Source organism: Danio aesculapii, chromosome 7, assembly GCF_903798145.1.
Source record: "Danio aesculapii chromosome 7, fDanAes4.1, whole genome shotgun sequence".
Taxonomy (NCBI): Eukaryota; Metazoa; Chordata; class Actinopteri; order Cypriniformes; family Danionidae; genus Danio; species Danio aesculapii.
The window spans coordinates 38,591,755-38,614,928 of NC_079441.1; the positions used below are offsets into that span (position 1 = coordinate 38,591,755).

The 23,174-nt window shown below is 36.7% G+C and overlaps 2 protein-coding genes across 3 annotated transcripts in view; one reads left to right on the forward strand and one right to left on the reverse strand.

Moving 5' to 3' along the window:
* The window catches only part of grpel1 (GrpE-like 1, mitochondrial), a 6,680-nt gene extending 1,037 nt beyond the window's left edge, over positions 1-5,643 (reverse strand). The window contains exons 1-2 of the mRNA XM_056462881.1: positions 5,533-5,643; positions 2,357-2,513 (exon numbers count right to left, since the gene is read on the reverse strand). Coding sequence (XP_056318856.1) covers positions 2,357-2,513; positions 5,533-5,600 — 225 coding nt within the window. The 5' untranslated portion in view covers positions 5,601-5,643. The remainder of the gene's footprint in view (positions 1-2,356; positions 2,514-5,532) is intronic.
* An 8,158-nt stretch (positions 5,644-13,801) lies between these two features.
* sorcs2 (sortilin-related VPS10 domain containing receptor 2) overlaps positions 13,802-23,174 on the forward strand; it is a 309,469-nt gene continuing 300,096 nt past the window's right edge. For both annotated transcript variants that reach the window (XM_056461897.1, XM_056461898.1), the window contains exon 1: positions 13,802-14,194. In XM_056461897.1, the coding sequence (XP_056317872.1) occupies positions 13,832-14,194 (363 nt within the window). In that variant the 5' untranslated portion in view covers positions 13,802-13,831. The remainder of the gene's footprint in view (positions 14,195-23,174) is intronic.

A 23,174-nucleotide genomic window follows, 5' to 3' on the forward strand; every position in this document is an offset into this window, starting at 1 on the left:
TTCAGTAGCTGTTTGAATGCTAAGAGTTTGTATGGGATTACAAAGGTCATTCCATCAGCAATGAATAAAGAGGGCCTCTCTGTGATGGTACCATGGGTGCTATTTATTGACTGGAGGGTTTTGGAGGGGCTGTTTGAAGCAAGTGGTGGTGCAAAGGATGTGGCTGTTCTATATGCAAGTATCAATGATTTAAGCTGGATAAACGTTTCAGTGGTGGTCTGAGAAGAACAGGGGTCCAAAAACTGATCCCTGACTAGCTGGTGTGCTTTAGATACCTCTAGCAATGAATAAAATCAGTGACATTCTCCTGATTTTATTATTTACTTTATATCATTATATGCTCAACAACTACACAAGTCAATTTGTTCATCCAGAGAGGTGATCAGTGTTTTGCTTATAGGTGTTGCATCAAATTATTAGTATTAAATGAACCATTCAGTTGCCATCTTGTAAAATAAATACTTTCACATTACAAATTGATTTTGGACTATTTTTTTTTTATCTCACACTGCAGACAGTTTATTCGCACCTTTCTGAAAGAGGATTAGGTTTAGTACAGCCTATGCTATCAGAACATAAGAAAAAGCCTTGGTCAGCCCATGATCTTAACGACAAAACCTCACAAAAATACTATTTGTATTTTTTTTTACACAACAGCAATAAATTGACTCAATTTTCTAAAAAAACAAAAGTTTAAACAGAATATCGACTAGATTAACTGTAATGTAACTGTAAAGTAAAGACACGACTAGGTTGGTGTAGAGCAGGGGTGCCCAATCCTGTTCCTGGAGATCTACCTTCCAGCAGGGTTCAGCTCCAACCCTGATCAAAAACAATTTAACCAACCAAGTAGGACCTGAAGGAGCATTTGCTAATAAAAGACAGGAGCATTTGATCAAGGTTGCAGCTGAACTCTTCAGGAAGGTACTGTGGATTTCCAGGAACAGGACTGGTGTAGAGACTCAATAGGTGCATTCCAATTCGCATCCTTTTATGCACTATTCTACACCATTTTGTAGTATAAATAGTGCAAGTAGCGCACACTGAAAACTTTAAAATCATAAGTGCATTTTAATTACCTGGATGATGCACTTATTCAACCGTTAAAACGAAGTGTGTAATGCTGGACACTTCACGCCCTCAACGCACCGCTGCTTTGCTCAGGTAACGGAAGGGGTGGAGCTTTGGACACTGATGTTGGATTACTTTATTTTGGATTGTAAAAGTAGCATTCTCATTTGAGAGGGATAACACCACCTACAGATGGTGAATGCGGTTGTACTCATGGCAGGTATTATTTGGTACTTTGGTCATTTATTTCACTAATATGACAACCGTCAAACGTCATCGGGGAAACTATTTTAATTTCCGCATAGTAAAAAAAAACAGTGATCCATTTGGGACGACACTACATTCATTCTATGCTGTTGAGTGTGTAAGTGCATAAGTACATAGTGTGCCATTTGGGATGCAGCTCAAGAGACATCCTGAAAATGTCTGAGACTTTACAGCTAATTTACAGCTAAGACCCTTTCAAGGAAAGTATGTTGACATGGCAGTCATTACTGCCATTGTACCGAGCAGCTCATCCCAAACCTAAAGTCTAATCTAAATGAATGGGGGAATCCTGAAGTTTCAGAGCTCGCAATTAGATAATTCAAATCTGCAGCATAATCTGAGGTGGCCTGCCCCATTACAGTTGTTGCTTAAGCTTTAATTAAATATAAAAGATGTCATTTCCAGTTTGCTCCAGCCAGTCGATGCTCAAAAATTGGCATGACACCGATCTCCTTTATGGATGTTTCAATGGTAACAAAAGGACAGAGACAAAACCTGAGCAAAGACTGGAGGACGACATGATATTTGATGGGATGTGCCGTGATGTTTTTCTCCTGTAAAAATCTACGCAGCCACCCAGTAGTCACAAAACGACACAGCTTGTTGTAACAAACAAGCAAATCTGTACAGACTTCTCCCCCACAAAACCGTGTGGCTATAAAGACGGACAACAGAAGGCAGGACTTCCTTTGCTGCTGTGGCCATACTGAGCATTGCACTTTTCCCCATTCACAGTTATGTGAGTGAACAGTCTTTTTATATCTATAGTCTTTGTTTACAGGTAGGAGCATCACTAATCTGAAAACGTATGTTGCACTGAAAAGTACACTACCTAAACAACAAGCATTAGTTTAAACACTGAACACATAAGCAGTTCTTGGGTTCTGTGGAAACTAAAGGAGCTGTGGTGACCTTGAATTACAAATGAAGGTCAAATGAATGTCAGGTTTTGCAGGAGAGACATTACATGCAAGAACAAATATTTTATTGTCATGCATTTTATTGTATGCAGCATTACCGTAACATCTTTCAGCTGCTCTTCCAGTTGTGTCTTTTCTTCTAAGAAGGCTTTTTCAGCTGCGCTGGGGTCTTGCTTCTGAGCTCCACTCTCCTCTTCAGTCCCTGCTCCTGAGCTTTTCTGTTGGGCTGCAGTGCAAAGTAGACGTGGAGTCGCCCTGAGAAGTTCAAATATGACAGAACGTTCATTCACAAGATTATGCCTCACATAATGTTTATGCAACTGGTCTAATGTAAAAAAGTCAGATAGCATTTTCTTTCTTTAAGTCTATTTGCAGTGTTTCCCCTATCATTATATAAGTGTGGCGCCCTGCCCTCCCAACGGCTGCACCCACCCCCCTTGAAGGCACGTTAATTGTATTAACTATATAGCGCCTGATCACAACTTCTTTTAATGAACAAGCTAAACAGCCGTGTGTAATATCTTATTTACATAACAGCATGTCATTTCTGTTCTGCGCTCGCATCACAGCAGCTAAAATATATACAGATGCAGACATCCCAAGTCTCCTGGAAGTTCCGAGAGTCTCCCGCAGATGCATAGAGACTCTCGGATGCCCATAAACAAATGATAATCTCCCGGAAATCATGCGTCTCCTGCCCAGTTCTCAAATACGTCCTGCATTTCTTCCCGCTCCTTAGATACTTGCGCACATCCCATGCTACGATGTGAGTGGAGCTATTTCCTAGTGACTAGTTATGACCTCTCCCGGAAAGCTCTGCGTGTTTTCCGCAAATTCATACCGGCTCCGTGATCCCCCAAAATTAATTAAAATACCCCGGAAATCATGGCGACGAGAGTGAAGGATCAACGGAACAGATCGCGAGAGGCACAGTCATGGTCTAAGCATTATATTTGTTAGGTTAAATGGATAGAGTAGTAAAGACATGCAAATCTCTCTCTCTCTCATTGAAAGATCTGCTGTCAATAGTTGGAGACGAGCAAATTATTTAAATGATCCTGCATGTATTCAGGCCTTTACACAAGTTCTGTGTTTTGACAATATTGCAAATTCACTAAAAGCTGGCTGTAATTATTAGATAAAACTTTAACATAAATATTTAATAATATAACTTCTTGTAATACACTCATTGCTATAAGAAGTAGTTTATGAGCCTGTTTCCTTTTAGTAAACAAGTATTAGATTTATAGATGTGCATTTTTACTCATTTTCATCTTTCATCATTTGCAATGTTTCCAAATTACATTGTTTGTAATTTTTCTGTAATGGTTCATTCTGCTTTGGTGACCCCTGATAAATAAGGCACTAAGCTAAAGTAAAATGAAGGGATGAAGTATTTTCTGTAAAGCTGCTTCTGGCCATGACATGTTCACATCTACATTTTTTATAAGAGACATGTTTATTAAATGTCTCAATAAATGTGCCAGACATTTCTGACTTTCCATACCAAGAGGCTCAGAAAATGATTACCATCTGATTACCTATTATTTCCTACTGTATTATTTATTCGTTCATTTTGGCTTGGTCCCTTTATTTAAAAAAGTGGGTCTAAAGCAAACTTTACCAGCACAAGTTTTAGGCAGCGGACGCCTTTCCAGCTGCAACCAAACACTGGGAAACACCTATACACTCTTGCATTCACACCCAGCCAATTTAGCTTATTCAATTCACCTATAGCGCATGTCTTTGAACTGTGGAGGAAACCGGGGCAGCCGGAGGAAACCCCCTCCAACATGGGGAGAACATGCAAACTCCACACAGAAATACAAACTGATTCAGCCGGTACCTTCTTGCTGCGAGGTGATCGTGCTACCCACTGAGACGCCCCCCTACTGTATTATTATTATATTATATTGTATTATAATTATAAAAGTATTATATTTTATAATCATGCAATAATTATTTTAATAAACTGTGGATTTAATAGGCAGTTTATATATTAATTATGATTAACTATTAAGATAAAAGATAATAAATTATAGATTAAAAAAGCTCAGGTTCACTCAGTTTCCCTCTTCAAAATACTTATAGATTTTTTAGTTGGAACCTGGAACAAGAATGACTTTAAAAAGATTACAATATTAGTTGAATATTGGTCCAACAAGAGTAGTGCTACAACTTAAACTTTTCACTTCCAAATATATTACTAACATTAGGTGGCGAATTTACAATGTCTGTGAAGCTGTCAACAGTAAACAGATACTTTAAGTTTTAGACATAAGCATGTAATGAATTACAGAAAAAAAGGTTTATCCTTTGAACGGCTTAATTATTTTTCAAAGATATGGGATTCGAGATTAGGCATGGGATGATAACTGTTTTTAATGTATACCACGACTTGGAAAAGTCAAGTTTTTAAAACCACCAAAATTTACTTCTATACCAATCCTGCGATATATTTCATATATTTTTATTTATGTTTTTTTTAGGAAATTGTATCTTCAGCAGAACAGAAATCTGTGTTTTTGAAACTAATGAAGACAGCAGAAGTGAATTAATTATTATTGTTATTGAGCCTGACATGTTTGACATGCTCCAAAATACTTTAAATGTTTCTCAAAATAAGATATATTGTGTTTAAAGGGGGAAAATTTGTTTTTTTACTCAGACATTTAAAAATAATATATTTTGGAGCAGTAATCACAATACTGTGAAACTATGATGTTTTTATCCAAGGTTATCATACTGTCAGAATCATATACCATGCCTACTACTGAAAAATATCAGTTAAGAGAATGAAACACTGGCAGTACTGTACATCAGTAAGTCTTCAGATCGAACAGTAGCTTTGACACAAGCACGTGTCGGAAATAAGTCTGTCACTGACATGCCAAGGAGGGAAAACTATTATTTTCTACAATAAAAAAGCATAATAAAACTGAAACCAACATTTTAAAACTCAGTTCACATACTATTCTGTAAAGAAAGATATGCAATATGACAGACCTGAAAGACCAGTAAAGCAAACTTCACTGCGTTATTAATGATCAAATGTGACTAATCAAAAAATGCAAGTGTATTTGGCAGGACTGTCACAATCTGTCATTAAAATCAAAATAAGGTAAACTGAGGGTCATTGAACATTAGCACGAATCATTCAATTCTGAACAGCTTACGCAACAGCAATAACATTTATTCGTTTGTTCCTTAAAACCAGAAAAATCACCTAAGCTTTGACATCAACAACAGGCCTTAGCAAAGCTCTGAAACGTACCTTACTAGTGAAGGGGACGCTAAGATTGAAGAGCTGTGTCTGATCGCGCGCACGCACCAGTTCGCCATCTTTACTCACTGACTGTCCACGATGAGACACACGCACGGAACGGCGTCTCATTCAACCAATCACAGGTTCTGTTCATACATGACTGTCTGACACGACCAATAATCGTGCCAGTGTAAACTGACGCAATTCTGTAGTTTGGTTGAGAGGAAGGTCGAAACATTTTGCACGTGACAAAGGAGGGGGTATTTGCTTGGCCCACTGAAGGTTACCGCATACTGCCATTACTCAACTAAGATGAGGATTTTACATCACCCTAGGTTCGAAGATTCAGAAAACACACATCAATAAATCTATAATATGATTAAGGAATTGTAATTAACTGGGCTGGATCCCTTGTGTTTGCACTCTGGATAATGTAAAATGTAGATGCAGACATAATATAGGCTATTAAATATTAATAGTGAATGTTAAAAGAGATGCACTGACATGAGCAACACGAGTGATGGAGTCTGTATGAAAAAAGCTATTTTTTTGTAGTTAAAAAAAACTTTTCAGCATTCAAAAACAAAGAAAAATGGCTGAATCTTCTGTTAAACAGACAGCTGACTTGTTTACTCTTTAAATTTAGGCCAGTAATCCTCTGCCTCAGCTTCGTCTGTCTCTTGGACAGCAGGTCAACTGTTGATTGAGGTAAGCAAATCCCAATTTATTTCCCGATTTAGGCTCAGTGATACTCAGTGAGTCAGTTTTACATGTTTCCATGAAATGGAAGTTTTCCAAAAGTTTCCCAATGTAATTCATATGAAATTTGATATTTAATTTGATAGAGATGCTTCTGTGTCTGTAAGCAATTTGTTTATAAACAATGATTGAGGCATACATTTTGTCTGCATTTGTACAAGTTGACTTGTTTCAGAAGTTGTTGTAGTGAGCTTGTATTTGTGTATGATGTGCTCTAACCATAGACTGTAAAATATGGGTCTAACCTTATTTCTGATTCCAAAAAATAATTTCAGGATATGATACATTTTTGAAGTATGGAGTTTAAAAAATATTATATTTTATTTATTTATTTATTGTTATGAACAATTACTGGACAAGCTTTATTGATAATCAATTGCGAAGTACCGTTCAAAAGGCCATTTTAATTTTATAGATTGCCTTTTAAATTTAGAATTCTAACATATATCATGAAGTATAAAGCTACAATTCAGTATAATTCAGTCAAATTGCAAATAGTCATTTTGCGATATTAGCAGCTATTTCTGTAGCTTCTTGGTGAACTACGACCTGAAAGCATGTGCAAATGCCACATATAATGACATTTTTACATTGTCTACAGTACCTACACAGAATAAAGCATGCAGCATATTTATGATAGAATTTTAATAAACTGTGAGAATAGCATTGCATAATTACATACTTTACTATGAGGAAAAATGTAAGAAATAAACCCTATGTTGTCATGGTCATGTGTTTATTTATCCCTTTGAATCATTATCCTATGCTCTATGGATTTCCCATAGACTTGTATTTCCTGGGTTTCTTCTGGGCATACAGGTGACTCTGTACTTTCCTCACATGATGTACAAGACGATTTATCATTCAGCCCTACTACATAATATTACTACATAACTATTAGAAGTATTTTAACAAAATTGAAGCAATTTAGTGGTTGGAGAACAGTATGTCTTTGTCTGCACTGTGCCAAGTGTAAAGTTTGGTGGGGTGATGTGGGGATGTTACTTCAGTTCCAGTGAAAGGAACTCAATATATTGGAAAAATTCATGCTCTCGCCTTTGTGGTAAAAGTTTGGGGATGGTTTCATTCTGTTCTATAACCAATGAGTGCACAAAGCAAGGTCCATAAAGGCATGGATGAGTGAGTCTGGTGTGGAGTCCTGTCCTCAACCTTATAGATCACCTTGGGGGTGAATTAGAGCAGAGACTGCAAGCCAGATCTTCTTGTTTAACATCAGTGCCTGACCTCACAAGTGCACTTCTAGCAAAAGTTACATAAACACAAAAATCTAGTGAAAGGCTTTCCTAAATAAGTTGAAACTGTTATAACATTAAAGGGTGCTACAGATGAGCTGTAAAGTACTTGAGTAATTTAACTTGATTACTATACTTATCTATAATTTTAGGGAATTTGTACTCGAGTAAAGTACAGATCCCTAAAAATTATATTTTAGTACAATACTTAAGTACTTAAAAATGTATTATTTTTTTACTAATTACAATTTTATTCACTATCAAAAAGTACTCATTTTTGGGATCACTTCATTCTATTTTCCTCTACTAACAAACCAATTGAATTGAATAAAGTGCAGCTGTGGCCTAATGGTCCAAGATTTGAGCTTGTGATTGAAAGGATAAGTGTCAAGTCCCAGCATCAGCAGGGATTGTGGGTGGTGGGAGTGAATAACCGACTCTCTCACCAGCCTCAATACCACAGCTGAGTCCCTGGAGCAAGTCACTCATTCCCCCCAATTGCTCCCAGGGCAGAGCACAAATTTCAGGTATGGGTCACCATACTTAACCACATCCCATGGCTTTCACTTTTTTCACTTTTGAATTGCTCTGATACCCAGTTTAATGTAAATATTATTTGTCTTATTATTATCTGTCAATGAGATTCCTTTTAAAAATTTCATGAAATTGGCCAGCATTAGCTGTCAATTTGTGTGTAAATGTATGTTTTTGACCAACATTTTCCACAATATATGACATTTTCTAGGGGGAAGATATTATTGTAGTAAGCCTTTACTAATTGTCTTAAAAGGCTCTTTCTATGGTGTTGTACTTGATTAAAGCGTTCTGCTGTCTTAGGTCTGTCTGAAATCAGCTTTGCGATGTGCCTTTAGGCACAAATGCTGCCCTCAGAGTCACTGCCTGATAGGACAATGAGAAAAGTCAGCCGCCATAAGCTTTTTGAGGATGGTAATTCAGCTGCAAACATAGTCCAATATCAGCCACACGATCAAGAGCACTTGTGTCCATAGATTAGCTAATTATTTTCTGTATACTTTGTCTCCCACTCAACAAAGAAATTTAGTCTTTTTTGCTTTTCAGCCCCAAATAAGCTTGACTTGACTCACACAGTACTGAAAATAAATCATTCATTCATTCATTCATTCATTCATTTATTTATTCATTCATTCATTCATTTCTTTTTAGCTTAGTCTCTTTATTAAACTGGCGTCGCCACAGTGGAATGAACCGCCAACTTATCCAGCACATGTTATACACAGCGAATGCCCTTCCAGCTGCAACCCATCACAGTCAATTTAGCTTACCCAATTCACCTATAGCACGTCTTTGGACATGTGGAGAAAACGGGAGCACCCAGAGGAAACCCATGTGGACACAGGGAGAACATGCAAACTCCAGACAAAAATGCCTATTGACCCAGCCGAGGCTCGAACCAGCAACCTTCTTGCTGTTAGGCGATCCCACTGCGCCACCATTATGCCCAGTACAAAAAATCACCATCTGCTTAAGTTCAATCAGAGGTTTAACAACTTGAGTTGCATGTTGCATATTGGCATTAGGTTTGTCTCGTAGTTCACATTCCTTTGGATTAGTCTTTGATTTATCAGGGGTCACAATCGTGGAATGAACCGGCAATTACTCTGGCACATTTCTTATACAGTGGTCCTCCAGCCACAACCAAACGCTGAGAGTGAACTCTCACTTTAAACTTACTAGTGAACCCCTATGGCTGGGAAACACCCACACACTCTCTCATTTACACACACACTCATGCACTATGGCCAATTTTAATTTTATGCAGTTCACCTATAGTATGTGTCTTTGGACAGTGGGGGAAATCGGACCACAGACACGGCAAGAATGAAACCAATGAAAATGGCGAAGAATGAGAATGAAATGGCGCTTGATCCATCCGGGACTCGAACAAGTGACATTCCTACAATGCTGATCCACTGAGCCATTGTGTCACCTGGTCTTTTAGTTTGATAGTTAAATACAATTAAATACAAAGAACTCTAAAGCAGGGTAAAACAATGTATGTGGTTCATTCACTTTTTGTTGTGAGAGATTAAAATCTTAAACAAGAATCTTCAGTTTTCCTTCTTGCTGTTTAAAACTTAACTTTTTATGTTTTTAATATACAAGCGGGGCGCAACTGCACATTTATTGAGGGGTATGTGTGTTCAAGTTTTGTGCCCATGCCCCCCTCAATCCAACTTTATTTTATAACAGGCAAGTGACAGTGTCAAAATATTTCCATCAATAAATTAAAGATATTTTTTCCTCATCAACATGCTTCACACAAATACATTTCACAGTTCACAACTGAAATAGTATGAAGTACTAACTCATTCATTTATTCATTTTCTTTTCGGCTTAGTTCCTTTATTAATCCGGGGTTGCCATAGCGGAATGAACCGCCAACTTATCCAGCATATGTTTTACGCAGTGGATGCTCTTCCAGCTGCAACTCGTCTCTGGGAAACTTCCATACACACTCACTCACACTCATACACTACGGACAATCACACTTATACACTACGGCCAATTTAGGATACTTGTACCGCATGTTTTCGGAAACCAGAGGAAACCCACGTGAACGCAGGAAGAACATGCAAACACCACACAGTAACGCCAAGTGACCCAGCCCAGGCTCGAACCAGCGACCTTCTTGCTGTGAGGCGACAGCACTACATACTGCGCCGTTGCGTCGCCCAAGTAATAACTAGTAACTTATCTCATCCCTCCCCAAATTTCTTCTCAATTTAATTTTCCTCACTAAATGATTATAGCACCTTGAAATGCCTCGCTTTTGTACGTTATGTTCTACATTTTTCAAAACAAAATGATAGATATGGGATCCTAAAGACCTCCATGAAGTTGGCACCCCATAAAAACAAATAATCCCCAGAAATATGCCATTTGTTTGTGCTACGTTTGTGCTGATTTGTGCCACAAAAACAAATGTTTGTGCTGGTTTGGAGTCTGATGTATTAAGCATTTTTTTTACTGTGTAATGTCACTTTCCACCCCATGTTGTTCAAATCACTTTAAATCAGTACAGGTCGTTTGTGCTCACCAAACTGATGTCATTCGTTTGTGCTTTATTTGTGCTGTAAAAACAAACACTTTATCTATTTTCGTTGTTTAGATATAACCAAAATATTTCGGGAGTTGTGATGTCACTCTCAAACCCATTATTTCCTCTAAATCGCACAAAACTGGTGCCATTGATTTGTGCGCGTTTGTGCAGTTGAAACAAACTCTGTATCTATATATATTTTTTAAATATTGCCTAATCAAAATATTTCAGGAGTCGTGCTGTCATTTACAATTGCTGAAAAAGTGGGTTTAAATTCTGACGTTTTTTCTTTATCCGCTCAGCACGCATGTATAAATGCATGCAGGCAGATGAGTCAATATTACGTAGAGCTAAAGTAGATATAGGTAATAATAGTTTTGCTTTTTTTAATGTTTATACTTCCTATATTGGAAGTGAATGTGGGGATTTCCCCCCAAAATAACCTAAAACGAGGTTACACGTCTTTTTCGGCAAAATATGTCCCAGCAACTTAATTTTATGATTGTGGCGAACGTGGTGAGGATGGTCACGACCAAACTGGCACGTTATGAAGGCGTGTCAGGATGGGACCATAATGGTCTCTGCAACGTTCCAGATAACGTCCCAGCAATGTAATTTTATGATTCCCATGTTTGTCGTGGAGAATGTGGTGAGGATGTTTTAAAGACTAAACTGGCACGTTATGAAGGCGTGTCAGGAAGAGACCAAAATTGAATCTGCTACGTTCCAAATAAGATTATAGTATTATATAATATTAAATATAATAATGTTATAGAAAGCAAAAAAAAAATGCTTTCTCGAACATCAAAATATTGTTACAACACCAATTTTTTTTTCTTTAATTAAATTAATAAGCTCACTGATTGTAATTTTTCTTTAAGATTCGGGTGAACAGACAAATACACGTAAGAATATATAAACATGTCTGTCTTAGCATGTTTAATTTTAAACACAGCTACTATTATCTTAAATAAACATAAACAAAACTAATATTGTTATTATGTGCATTCTTAAAGTCACACCTCTGTTATCAAACAAAACAGTGTATCAAACTGAAGTTCATTTGCTGCTCTTCGCTAAATAACTTTAATAAGTAACTTTAATTAATATTTAAATCCAGTGAATAAATTCTATCTTTTGAAGCTGATGGTCCATAAAATTATGACTATCAAGCGTTTACCATAAAGTCAACTTTACGCATGCCCTGTGGCATTAGCCCATATAATTATACTGTTTTTCACATACTATACAGGATGGAAGTATGCAATTTCGGATGCAGTCCGTGTGTAAAGAGCAACAGATCAATCAACTGGTCAACAGAGGGGGATGGGTGGTATAACTTTTTTATTTAATAAAATACAATAACATCGTATAAAATGCAAAATTAAGGTTTTAAACAAAAAGTATTTTATTTATTTTTATTATTTGAAACTTTTAATGAGGATAATTTCAAAAATAGTTTTGGCACAATGCCCATTTTTATCCAAGGTTATCATTTCATTCATTTTCTTTTTGGCTCAGTCCCTTTTATTAATCTGGGGTCGCACATACACTACGGACAATTTAGCCTTCCCCATTCACCTGTACTGCATGTCTTTGGACTGTGGGGGAAACCGGAGCAACCGGAGGAAACCCACGCGAATGCAGGGAGAACATGCAAACTCCACACAGAAACGCCAACTGACCCAGCCGAGGCTCGAACCAGCGACCTTCTTGTTGTGAGGTGACAGCACTACCTACTGCGCCTGGACCACCTTGATCCTGGACCACCATAATCATCATTTAAATACAATGTAAATTCACTAATGTTGATCCTGGACAATCATCATCATTATTTAAATACAGTGTAAATTCACTAATGTTGATCCTGGACCATCATCATCATCATTTTATTACCTTTCCTGTCTAAACTCTCTACTGTCCTATCAATTAAAGGTGAAACCCCCCAAAATAATAATAAAAAAATAGTGTAAATTCACTAAAGTTGATCCTGCACCATCATCATCATCATCATCATCTAAATACAGTGTCAATTCGCTAAAGTTTTTTTTTTTTTACTTTAATTTGAGTATGTTTTTGGCCGGGCTGCACAGTGGCTCAGTGGGTAGCACAATCGCCTCACAGCAAGAAGGATGCTGGTTTGAGCCCCTGCTGGGTCATTTGGCATTTCTGTGTGGAGTTTGCATGTTCTCCCAGTGTTTGCGTGGGTTTCCTCCAGGTGCTCTGGTTTCTGCCACAAGTCCAAAAACGTGAATTGGGTAAGCTAAATTGTCCATAGTGAATGAGAGTGTATGGATGTGTTCCAGTGATGGGTTCCAGCTAAGGGCATCCGCTGCGTAAAATATATACTGGATAAGTTGGCGGTTCACTCCGCTGTGGCGACCCCAGATTAATAAAGGGACTAAGCCGAAAAGAAAATGAATGAATTCATGATTTTGGCCAGATATTTCATACTTTTAACTGAGTAAATGTTCACTCAGTATTTATACCTACACTTAAGTAATATATTGAGTACTTTTTTATACCTCTGCAGATCAAGATTGGGATTGGAAACTTCATTGCCATTGATAATAATACAAAAAAATTATAACTTTTTTCATCTGAAAGCGATGGTTATTATGCAAATAACTACCAGAAGGAAAAAGAATAAGGCTCAGGAAGGAAATGTTACGTCCATACAGCAGGGGGCAGCTCGAACAAACCTTTTAGCTGTGATTCCCTCATACTGTAGATCACTGGACAATGAAAATTTACATAAATAAAATGAAACGAGTTTTTTGTTTTCAAAAGTCATTTTTGTTTATTATTAGTATATTTGAATTGGATATCAGCAAAGACATTCGTTATTAAAAGGGATAAAATACATAATGAATATTGTGTTTTGATAACATTTCATTATTGCAGTTTTGTGTAGTATTTTGTTAAGTATTTTGTTTTAATAGATGCCGAATCTTTAGTGCGCACTCTTCTTAATTAGACTGAGGTCGAAAACAAACGCGCTAGCATTAAAAGCACTAGGTGGCGGGCGCGCACGGCTGATCCTCTCTCGGTCTCCGCTGTTTGGGCTCCAGCACATGAGCGCGCTCTGTTTGTAGCTCTGCTTCCCCACCCTCTGCTCCCCCTCTCTCTCCTTTCTCTCTTTCTCTCCCTCCCTCTCTCTTACATTAGAGCTTTCCATCTTTCGCTTGCATCGCACTCGCTTTGACAGTGTTAAATGAAGACGCTCATCATGGCAGTTTTTGCGCACCTGTACCCAGCTGTGTTTTTCGCTTGCGCGTGGATGGCACTGTTCGGACCGATTTCATGTCACAGCAGCGGTATTATAAAGCAGAGGAGCGAACGGGACCGGGAGCTTGACAGCCGCGGTGGGCATGTCACTGGCACAGATGAAGCGCTTATCTCAGCGCACAGCCGCGGAGATTACAGCGGAGACCCGGGCGGAGCGGCCGTGGGAGTTCCCCGAGTCCGGAGGGCATCGACTCCGGAGAAAGTCTCTCTGCTCAGCAGCTCTTTCGTCCTTAAAGGGGATGCCACCCACAACCAGGCAATGGTCCACTGGACGGGTGAAAACAGCAGCGTGAGTAGCCCTCTGCCCCCTTATTTGGTGTAATTGTCCCGAAAACTCATACTCAGGTTGAATGTTGAGTTGCTTACCCTGTCAAGTGCGGTCAAAGGGTGCGCGGCAGAATCTCCAAGATTTCAATCATTTCAGGTCGAGAAACAGGTTAATGAAGCATCTTGGGATTGTATGCGTACGTTTGGACGACATAAAGATTCATAACGCCCAACTTCCATCAGCACACAAAACACATTTTCAGTGTGTATTTGAAAGGTTTGGGTTGAGTGTTTACCGAAGCATCCTGCGTGTAACGTGAGCCAGAATGACAGCTGATACCGAAGCGCACCTATTGTGTGCCATACACCTGCACGCGCCCACACACTTATACAAGTCCTTGGTATTGAATCACGCACTGTTTGAAGTTTCTATGTTTACCCGTGATTGCTTAATCGTGAACGATACAATGTGTTGTCATTTTTCAAAGGCATCAAACGATCTAGCAGCTTTCTGAGCGAGCGCGTGCAGTGCGGATCTGCTCTGAACAAACGCGCGCTTGTCAGTGTGAGAGGAGTTTGGTGAACTGTATCTGGAGGAGACATCTCTCATTCACAAATCTGACAAAACAACTTATGTTTACATAAAACAACACCGCCCTCTTTTAGATTTTTTAAAAAGCATGTTAGGAATATCATGTGCTGGAGGACGTCCTGCACTTTATCTGAAAGTAAAAATTTAGTTGCACAGGTCTTTTGTCTGGGTCTCAGCCTCAAATGTCCATACCAAAATGCATTAAGTCAAACTAATTTCCAGACTGGCAATAACAGTGTAGAAAATGTAAAAACATAAATACATAAAATAAAAAAAATAGCACGCATTAGTATTATACATTTGTGTACTGACAGCATTAAAAGTGTATTGAGAGCATTGAACTTAAAAATACCTTAATTAAATTTCTATTGAAATCTGTAGGTTGCATTTTAAAACCATTTGTATCCATTGTACAATTATATTTATTAAAATTGCTATTTATCACATTAAATGAAAATTAGCTTTAAATATAATGTCAACTTGAACACTGTGATTAAAATTACAATGCATAATGTTATTTATCTGCACATTAAAACATGCTTCTTTAAAGCAAAGCAACAGATTATTGAAGCACAATGGTTTGCAATTACATTTAAAAAATTACCTGCATGTACACTGAAAAAAGTGTTGCATGCAAAACTGTTGCAAAGAATTTATTTGTGTTGAATTTAAACAAACAAATTAAATTGAGCAATGTTCAACTTAATTTGTTTGTTTAAATTCAGCCCAAATAAATTGTTTACAACCACTTGATGTAAAAAAATTGAGTAAATCCAATGAATCATCTATGAATAATTTTTTTCAGTGTACTTATGTTTTTAAAATGAATGTACTTTGATTTGGTGCTACACTACAAGTACTAATTAAGTTACAGTAATGTACACTTGTTTCTGAATTTTCTAAAATCTTTAGTAAGTAACTTTTTTCTGTAGACAAATGTGAAAAAAGCCAAAGTTTTCATTTATTTGCTATTTAATTACAGCGACCTGTCAAAAATTGACTGAGCAATTAAAGAGATTTCGTTAGTATTTTTTCCTAAAAGTTCATTATCAATCTTATATTTTTCTGTAATTGAAAAGCTTCCCATGCAGTGATCATGATTCCCTTTCTTCAATCAAACATATTTCATCTGCATTATCATGTTTGTGTGTCTTGCCAATGGTCTTGTTACTTCTTTTAATTACTTAAGGAGATTAAAGCAGTAGCTGCGTGAATTATGCAGGCCTTTGCTGCTATGTCAGATGTCCTACTGTGTACGCTTTTGAGCTGAACAACCAGCATATGCACTGTTGGTAGAATTTATGCACAGAGATCAACAAGCACTATGAAACAGCCATACACACTCTTTCTTTACAGGTCTGTTAAGAGCGAAGGGTTTTGCCAGAAGCACAGCTTTTCTTGAACGTCTCTGCCTTTTTATTTTTATGTCCACTCCAGATCTCCATTCAAAACAGGGCTACTTTGCCATTTAGGGTTTGTTCGAAATAGACTGACCACAGTACCATGTGGGAAAGATGACACCAGAAGTAAACTGTAACCATTCTCTATTGTGGACGTGTGGAAATCTGAGACTTTTTATGGTCAAATCTATTTGAAACCATCTCAAATGCATGACATAACTTGCGTAAGTTTACTTTGCTGAACTATCCAGCAAAGACATGTGTAGAGATTTTAATTATTTATACTATCACCTGCTGTTGTAATTGGAGTAGACTGAATTCATGCTCGATATCAGTTTAACTGATGAGCAAATAAGAGGAAGGAAGATATCAACCTGTCATGATGGTGACAATCAAATGGCTGGAAAATGCAGACAGAGGTTTATAATTATGAGCATCATATTCTTTTATAGTCTGTGTTGTCAAAGTCAAAACACACAAGTCAAATGCTTGAATGCAGATGCCTTATAAAGTCTTGCTCCGTAATGGTGTATTTAAGAAATGAAAGTAAGTGATGAATGATGAAAGTTTCTCTGGCAAGAAAATATTTCATTTTATTACAAATACTTGATAATACTTTTGTTAATACATTGATGGGCAGCACGGTGGCTCAGTGGTTAGCACTGTCACCTCACAGCAAGAAAATCACTGGTTCAAATCTCGACTGGGCCAGTTGGCATTTCTGTGTGGAGTTTGCATGTTCCCCTGTGTTGGCGTGGGTTTCCTCCGGGTGCTTTAGTCTCCCCCACAGTTCAAAGACATGCAATATAGGTGAATTGGGTAAACAAAATTTGCCGTAGTGTATGAGTGTGTGTATGAATGAGTGTTTATTAGTGTTTCCCAGTACTGGAAGTTTCCCAGTACCGCTGTGTAAAAAATATGTTGGCGGTTCATTGCGCTGTGGCGACCCCTGATAATCAAGCACTAGGCCGAAGGAAAACGAATGAATGAATGAATGAATGAATAATACACCGATAATAAACCATGCACTACTGATTGTTAATGATTAAGTGATCAAAGAAGAATGTATAGCAGGGGTGCCCAAACTTTTCGTATGAAGGGCCAAAAACCAAATATCAGAGCTGCGGGCCGATAGTTAAAGTTGCCATTGATAATTTCCTAATTTATTTTATAATGTTTAAAAATAAATAGAAATCGTTTAAATTGTGTTAGTATACATTTTAATTATAACTTATGACAATAAAAAAATATTTCTAACACAGTGGAGTTCAATGCTGAATACAGTCAAGCAGAATCTGCCTTTGCCTTCATTTGTTCACTGATGTCTTTCCATTGTCCTCTATCCGTCGAGTGACAGTACCTATTTAAAAAAAACACCTGACTTATTTACAACATTTCACTGAAACATTTAATTTCAGTTACTTTTTTGTAGCTTCATAAAACAAACAAACATACAAAATTACATCAAATTAGAAATTACAGCCTCTAAACCATCCTCAAAATTCTCTTTCTCACCTCAGATGGGATGGTGGGCCAAATCAAAGGTTACCTATGGGCCAACTTTGACCAGCGGGCCCTAGTTTGGGCATCTCTGATGTATAGCCTATAAAAATCTAATGTAAAAGTGTTGACAAAGTAGTGTAAATGCAATGAGAATGTGAAACGGACATCACAAAACTGTTTGTGAACATTTTAAGAAGAACGCTATGAAAACACACTGGCTTAATATTTGCAACAGTAGCAGGGAAGGTGTATTTGCATTTATTTGTGTTATTTCATCTATTAATGTAAGTATTTAACATTCTATTTAGTTTTTAAAACCTACCCTCTTCAGATGATAATACACAAATATGAACATGAGCTTAACCAGCCTGTCCTTTAAGTTCATAAACACCTGACATTTGTGACCGAGCCATAATTTCATTAATAGATCCTACAATTTTGCAAAAGGAAAGTACTTTTTGCGACATCAGATGAGACTCAAACTTTGAGGATCAACCATTGCTGAGCTAATTTTTTAATCAGATTTGTGAATTGTCAACTGGAGACAATGATAGAATCATTGGAGTCAGTGTGCTGTTGACTAAAAAATGGGTGCAATCAGAACCAGTTTACGAATTAATTGTTCAGCAAAATTTAAAATCCAATTTTATTCAAAAGAATCAGCTAGCTCCTCTGTCTCAAAATTAAGTTTCTTATGAAATGTTATGCAGTATGAAGTACAACATATGCCTTGTGATATAAAAGTTTCTTAAGATTAAAAGTCTTCTCATAAAGTACAAATTCTTGAGAAAGTTTAGTCTAATTTTAGTTTGAGATCGCTATATATTCCTAAATGCACAGCTGCAAACATATTTCCTAAAGACTCTTATCCTCCAGTTGTCGGTTCTAGCTTCAGCTCTTGGAGAATGATACTAGATTCCTAACATAACACCAGTGTTGAAGCCCTTTTATGTGCTCTTTGTACTTTCCATTCTGTCTCTTTTGTTCACCCTCACTTTCTCCAGAGTGCGACCATCTTGATTCATTTATTTTGCCCTCCTGCACTTCTGATGACAAATCTCCTTTTCTGTAAATATGAGGAGATGTAGTCATCTATCTGGTATTTAGTATTTGTTTGTGTTTTCTAGCTTGTCAGGAACCATCCATCTGTTTGCCTACTGATAGCTGTATTTAGGAAAGACAAAGAGAAAGAGGAGAGAAAAATGAGGCAGAAAAATACTACTGCAAAAAGAGATATATAGATAAACATACAGACTTTATTGATTCCCAAAGGGACGCTCAGAATAGAGATAGATAGAAAAGGAGTCCAAGGGAGAGATGGTAGAAAGATTGCTAACAGTCTCATTTAACTGAGAGTGTGTGCGTGTTGTTTGCTTGCCTTCATGTTATTAGTAAATCTGATGAAATGAAAGACACATGGCTCACTGACATTTCCAGGGTAGTTTAGAGATGCCACTACCACCATGTGTGCTTCCCTCCCGAGTCATCATTTTCTCATTTTACAAAGCCGGCAGAGGTTTTCCAGTTTTAAAGATTAAGATAATCTACTTATGTACATAACATAACAAATGCGAGCTTTAATACTGTACATCAAGGCTATGCTATTTTGTTATGATGCTGCACTTCATTTTTGAATTGTGGAATTTGAGTGGCCATACATTTTAAATTATCTACACATGCAGAAACAAACACACACCAACAAATTTCCAGATTACTAAAATATATGTTGAGTTATTAAGTACTAAATGTAGATGAATGCAGATGTTTAAGATTGTCATGGTTAATGGAAACAGAGATATGGAAAAAATGGGACCACTTGAAATTTCTTAGATTCTCTGGATTTACTAGATTTATCAGGTGTGTTTAAGTAAAATGAAATGGTGGAAAGAGTTTAAAAAGTCATACTTAAGTTGAAGTACTATTACTTGCCTAAAAAGAGTAAAAGTAACTGTTGTAAAAATTACTCAAAGAAATGAGTAAACAGTAGACCTTTCAAAACTACTCAAGAGTAGTAAGTAGTGAGTATAACACTATAAAAGCTGATGCATTTACATCTGTAAACGTAACATTCGGTAGTGCAGTTATTGCCCAGTAGGCACACAGACGTTAATAATAGGTTAGATTTAGGTTGTGATGTCAGGTGACCAAAATTCAATGTCTAGCCACCGTCTAAGGACAATGTTATTTTGATGTCCAATAACGACATCAAATGACGTTGCTATTTGGTTGATTTTAGGTTGTGTTAGAAATCCAACGTTAAGCCAACATCTTAAACCAACATCATATTGACATCAAATACTGACATTTATTCATCAGGTATGGCAACCAAAATCCAACATCTGAAAGACGCCATAGTGGTATCGTCCACACAACATCAAGCTGTAACATCATTAGACGTTGATATTTGGTTAATTTTATGTTGGACATTGGTCATTGATGTCAGCCTGATGTTGGGTTTTGACCTGATTTTCATCCTGATTTTCATTTCCAAACAAAATGCAACGTTCCCAGGACGTTGGGGTACAACGTCAATGTTGACGTCTTGTGCCTGCTGGGCCATTTCGATCATCATACAGTTAACATCCGTCATCTTCTCATCAGTGACAAGGATCTAAACAGTTTCTGGATCATTGCGTGCAAAGATTTTAAAAGTGTCTTCTTGGACACTTTTAATGCTTTCAAACAGTTTGCTCCAACTATAAATGGCCCATGTCTTGAGGTCGTTCATTATGATGCGATTTTCCTTCCATGTGTGATTAGATTGGACAGGAATCACAGGATTGATTTTTCTAATCCCCATAGACAAGAAAAAATAAAGCAGTGACTGGAGGTTATAGGAAAGTAGTGAAGTAAAAGTACCAATACAGCAGTAAAAATGTACTCAAGGGAAAGTAAAAATAGACATTTTAAAAACTACTAGGTAAATTACAATTCCTGAGGAAAAACTATTCAATTACAGTAGTTTGAGTATTTGTAATTTGTTAGTTTACACTACTGGTAAAATGTTAGTATTTGTTTTATTCTATAAAGGCCTGAGATAGGGCTGCACAATATATTGTTTCAGCATTGATATCGCAATGTGCACATCCACAATAGTCACATAGCAAGATATACAACGTTGAGTCTGGATCATAGTTAGTAAGACACTCAATTCTGAACACATGAGATTTGTGAAGTCACTGCAGAGCCTAACCACAGTAGAGCAAAAGTTTATCATCTGTATTTTTTACATTTTCAATTTCAGGAGTTTAAAGCATTTAGACACAAAAATAGTACCATTTATACCTTTAATTAAAATTCAATACAATGAAGACCATTTAATTTTACATTTATTGATTCATTTTTTTTAAAATCTGTACCACGATTAGACTCCCTAGAAAACTATAAAGTACTGTTTATTCTCTCTTAAATTTATATATGCTTGTAGAACATCTCAATCAATCTAAATTAATGAATTGTTTTCAAGTAAAGCTATTCAAGTCATCTGGTGAAATTGTAATCATATCATAGTATATATTGCATAAAAACAAAACATCGCAATGTCAGAATTTTCCCTATATGGTGCAGCCCAACTTTAAAGCATTTCTTCCAAAATTTCAAATTAAAAATATTTTCATTTAGTGCATTTCAATTACCTGACAGTCACAATTGATTAGAACAATGGTCTCAAACTCAATTCCTGTGGGGCCACAGTTTTGCATATTTGAGCTCCAACTACCTCCAACTCACACCTGCTTAATAGTCTAGTAGTCTTGAACACCTTGATTGTTAGATCAGCTGTGTTTGATTAGGGTTGGAGCAAAACTGTTTAGAGCTGTGGCCCCCATGGAATAGAACAACAAGAATTAGAACTTTAGAAGTAGAACTTTATTGTCAGTGTAGTATCATACAATGAAATTTGTTTGGTAGCTCTTAGACATCAACAGCAATAAGAAATATAGAACAAATAAACAAAAGTATCAACAATAAACAAAAGACTGAACACAAGATTTAACTATATAATTAAATAGTAGCACAGTCCTTGTGCAGTAATAGTGCAACTTTACCCTAACAGATAAGCAATATATCAAATATAGCTTTCCTAACTCTTCTGAAGTTAAAACATTGGCAATGCGTTGTTTTTGACATTTTATACTGCTGACATTTAATACAAAAACTGCACTAAATGATTTTTTTATTATTTACATTTTTTGTTATAGAACTTTACACTTTATAGACCAGTATAGAACTAAACATTTTATTATTTATTTCAAACGTACAAATATAAATTAATAAAACAGACAAGCTGAGAATTTTCACGTGTCCTCTTCATTTTTTCCATATAGTAATTTCTTTGAATAGCTATTGGGAATAAACTTTATAAGGTTGCTATTAAAATAGATAGCATGTCTGCATTATCTCTTTCTCTTCACATCCCCTGGAAGCCTTACTTCATGAAAAAGGCATTCATTTATGGTTCATAGACTTAACAGACAGTTAATTCGGTCCCTCCTATATTGCATGGGGAAAATTGTTAGCATATGTTATATCTGTCTGAATCAATATTCCCTAGTTGTTTCTATTTTGCAATGAGTCAGATTTGGCTTGCGAACATATGGGAGAGTGGACAAGAAGTGTTTTCCATCCACTTTTTAAAGCCCCACCAAATCCAGTTTTCCAATTCCAATCTTATTTCACTACTAATTACTGGCATGCCATTGGTGGTTTTGCTGTTTTCAGTCCTGAGACTATAGGCTTTCTAGTTCTATTAGCCAACTTATTAGAGGTTTACTTGTGGTTCTTTTATTTTCTCCCGCTTCCAGTGAGGATTTTTTGCTTTGTTTCCTGGGAGACCTCATCAGAATCTGGAGGGACAGCTCAGACGGAGAGTTCATGTGCTGCATGCTGAATGTGTTTTTAAGCACTAGCCTTACACCTGCATATGTCATATCGCATATGCTTCTGCAGTAGTGTTTTTAGGAAGACTAGTTATGCATAATTAAAAATGTTGATGCCTCGTGTCGCACCTTGTGCTTTTTACTTTCCTCTGTGAGAACAAAGGAGACAGGCCTAATGTCTAAGCTGTTTCTTCTTACTTAATTTTTTTATACAGTGAATGTGATTGATGCTAAAAGTAGCATTGGGGTGAACACAAGCTCTGGTACCATGATGACCTCTGGTAGAATTATTAGCCCACTTGTTTATATTTTCCCCCAATTTCTGTTTAACGCAGAGAAGATTTTTTTAAACACATTTCTAAACATAATAGTTTTAATAACTCATTTCTAATAACTGATTTATTTTGTCTTTGCCATGATGACTGTAAATAATATTTGACTAGATAATAACTCTGACTTCAACTGTACATACACTCAAAAAAAGATTTTTGCTGCTTGTTCAAACTACTTGCTTAAAATGAGCTGAAACAACACAATTCTTGTAATTTTTTAGACAGTTTATTTGTTTTTTTGATCAGTCCACATAAATATATAAAAATAATAAATGAGTAAATAAAGTTAATTGTTAAC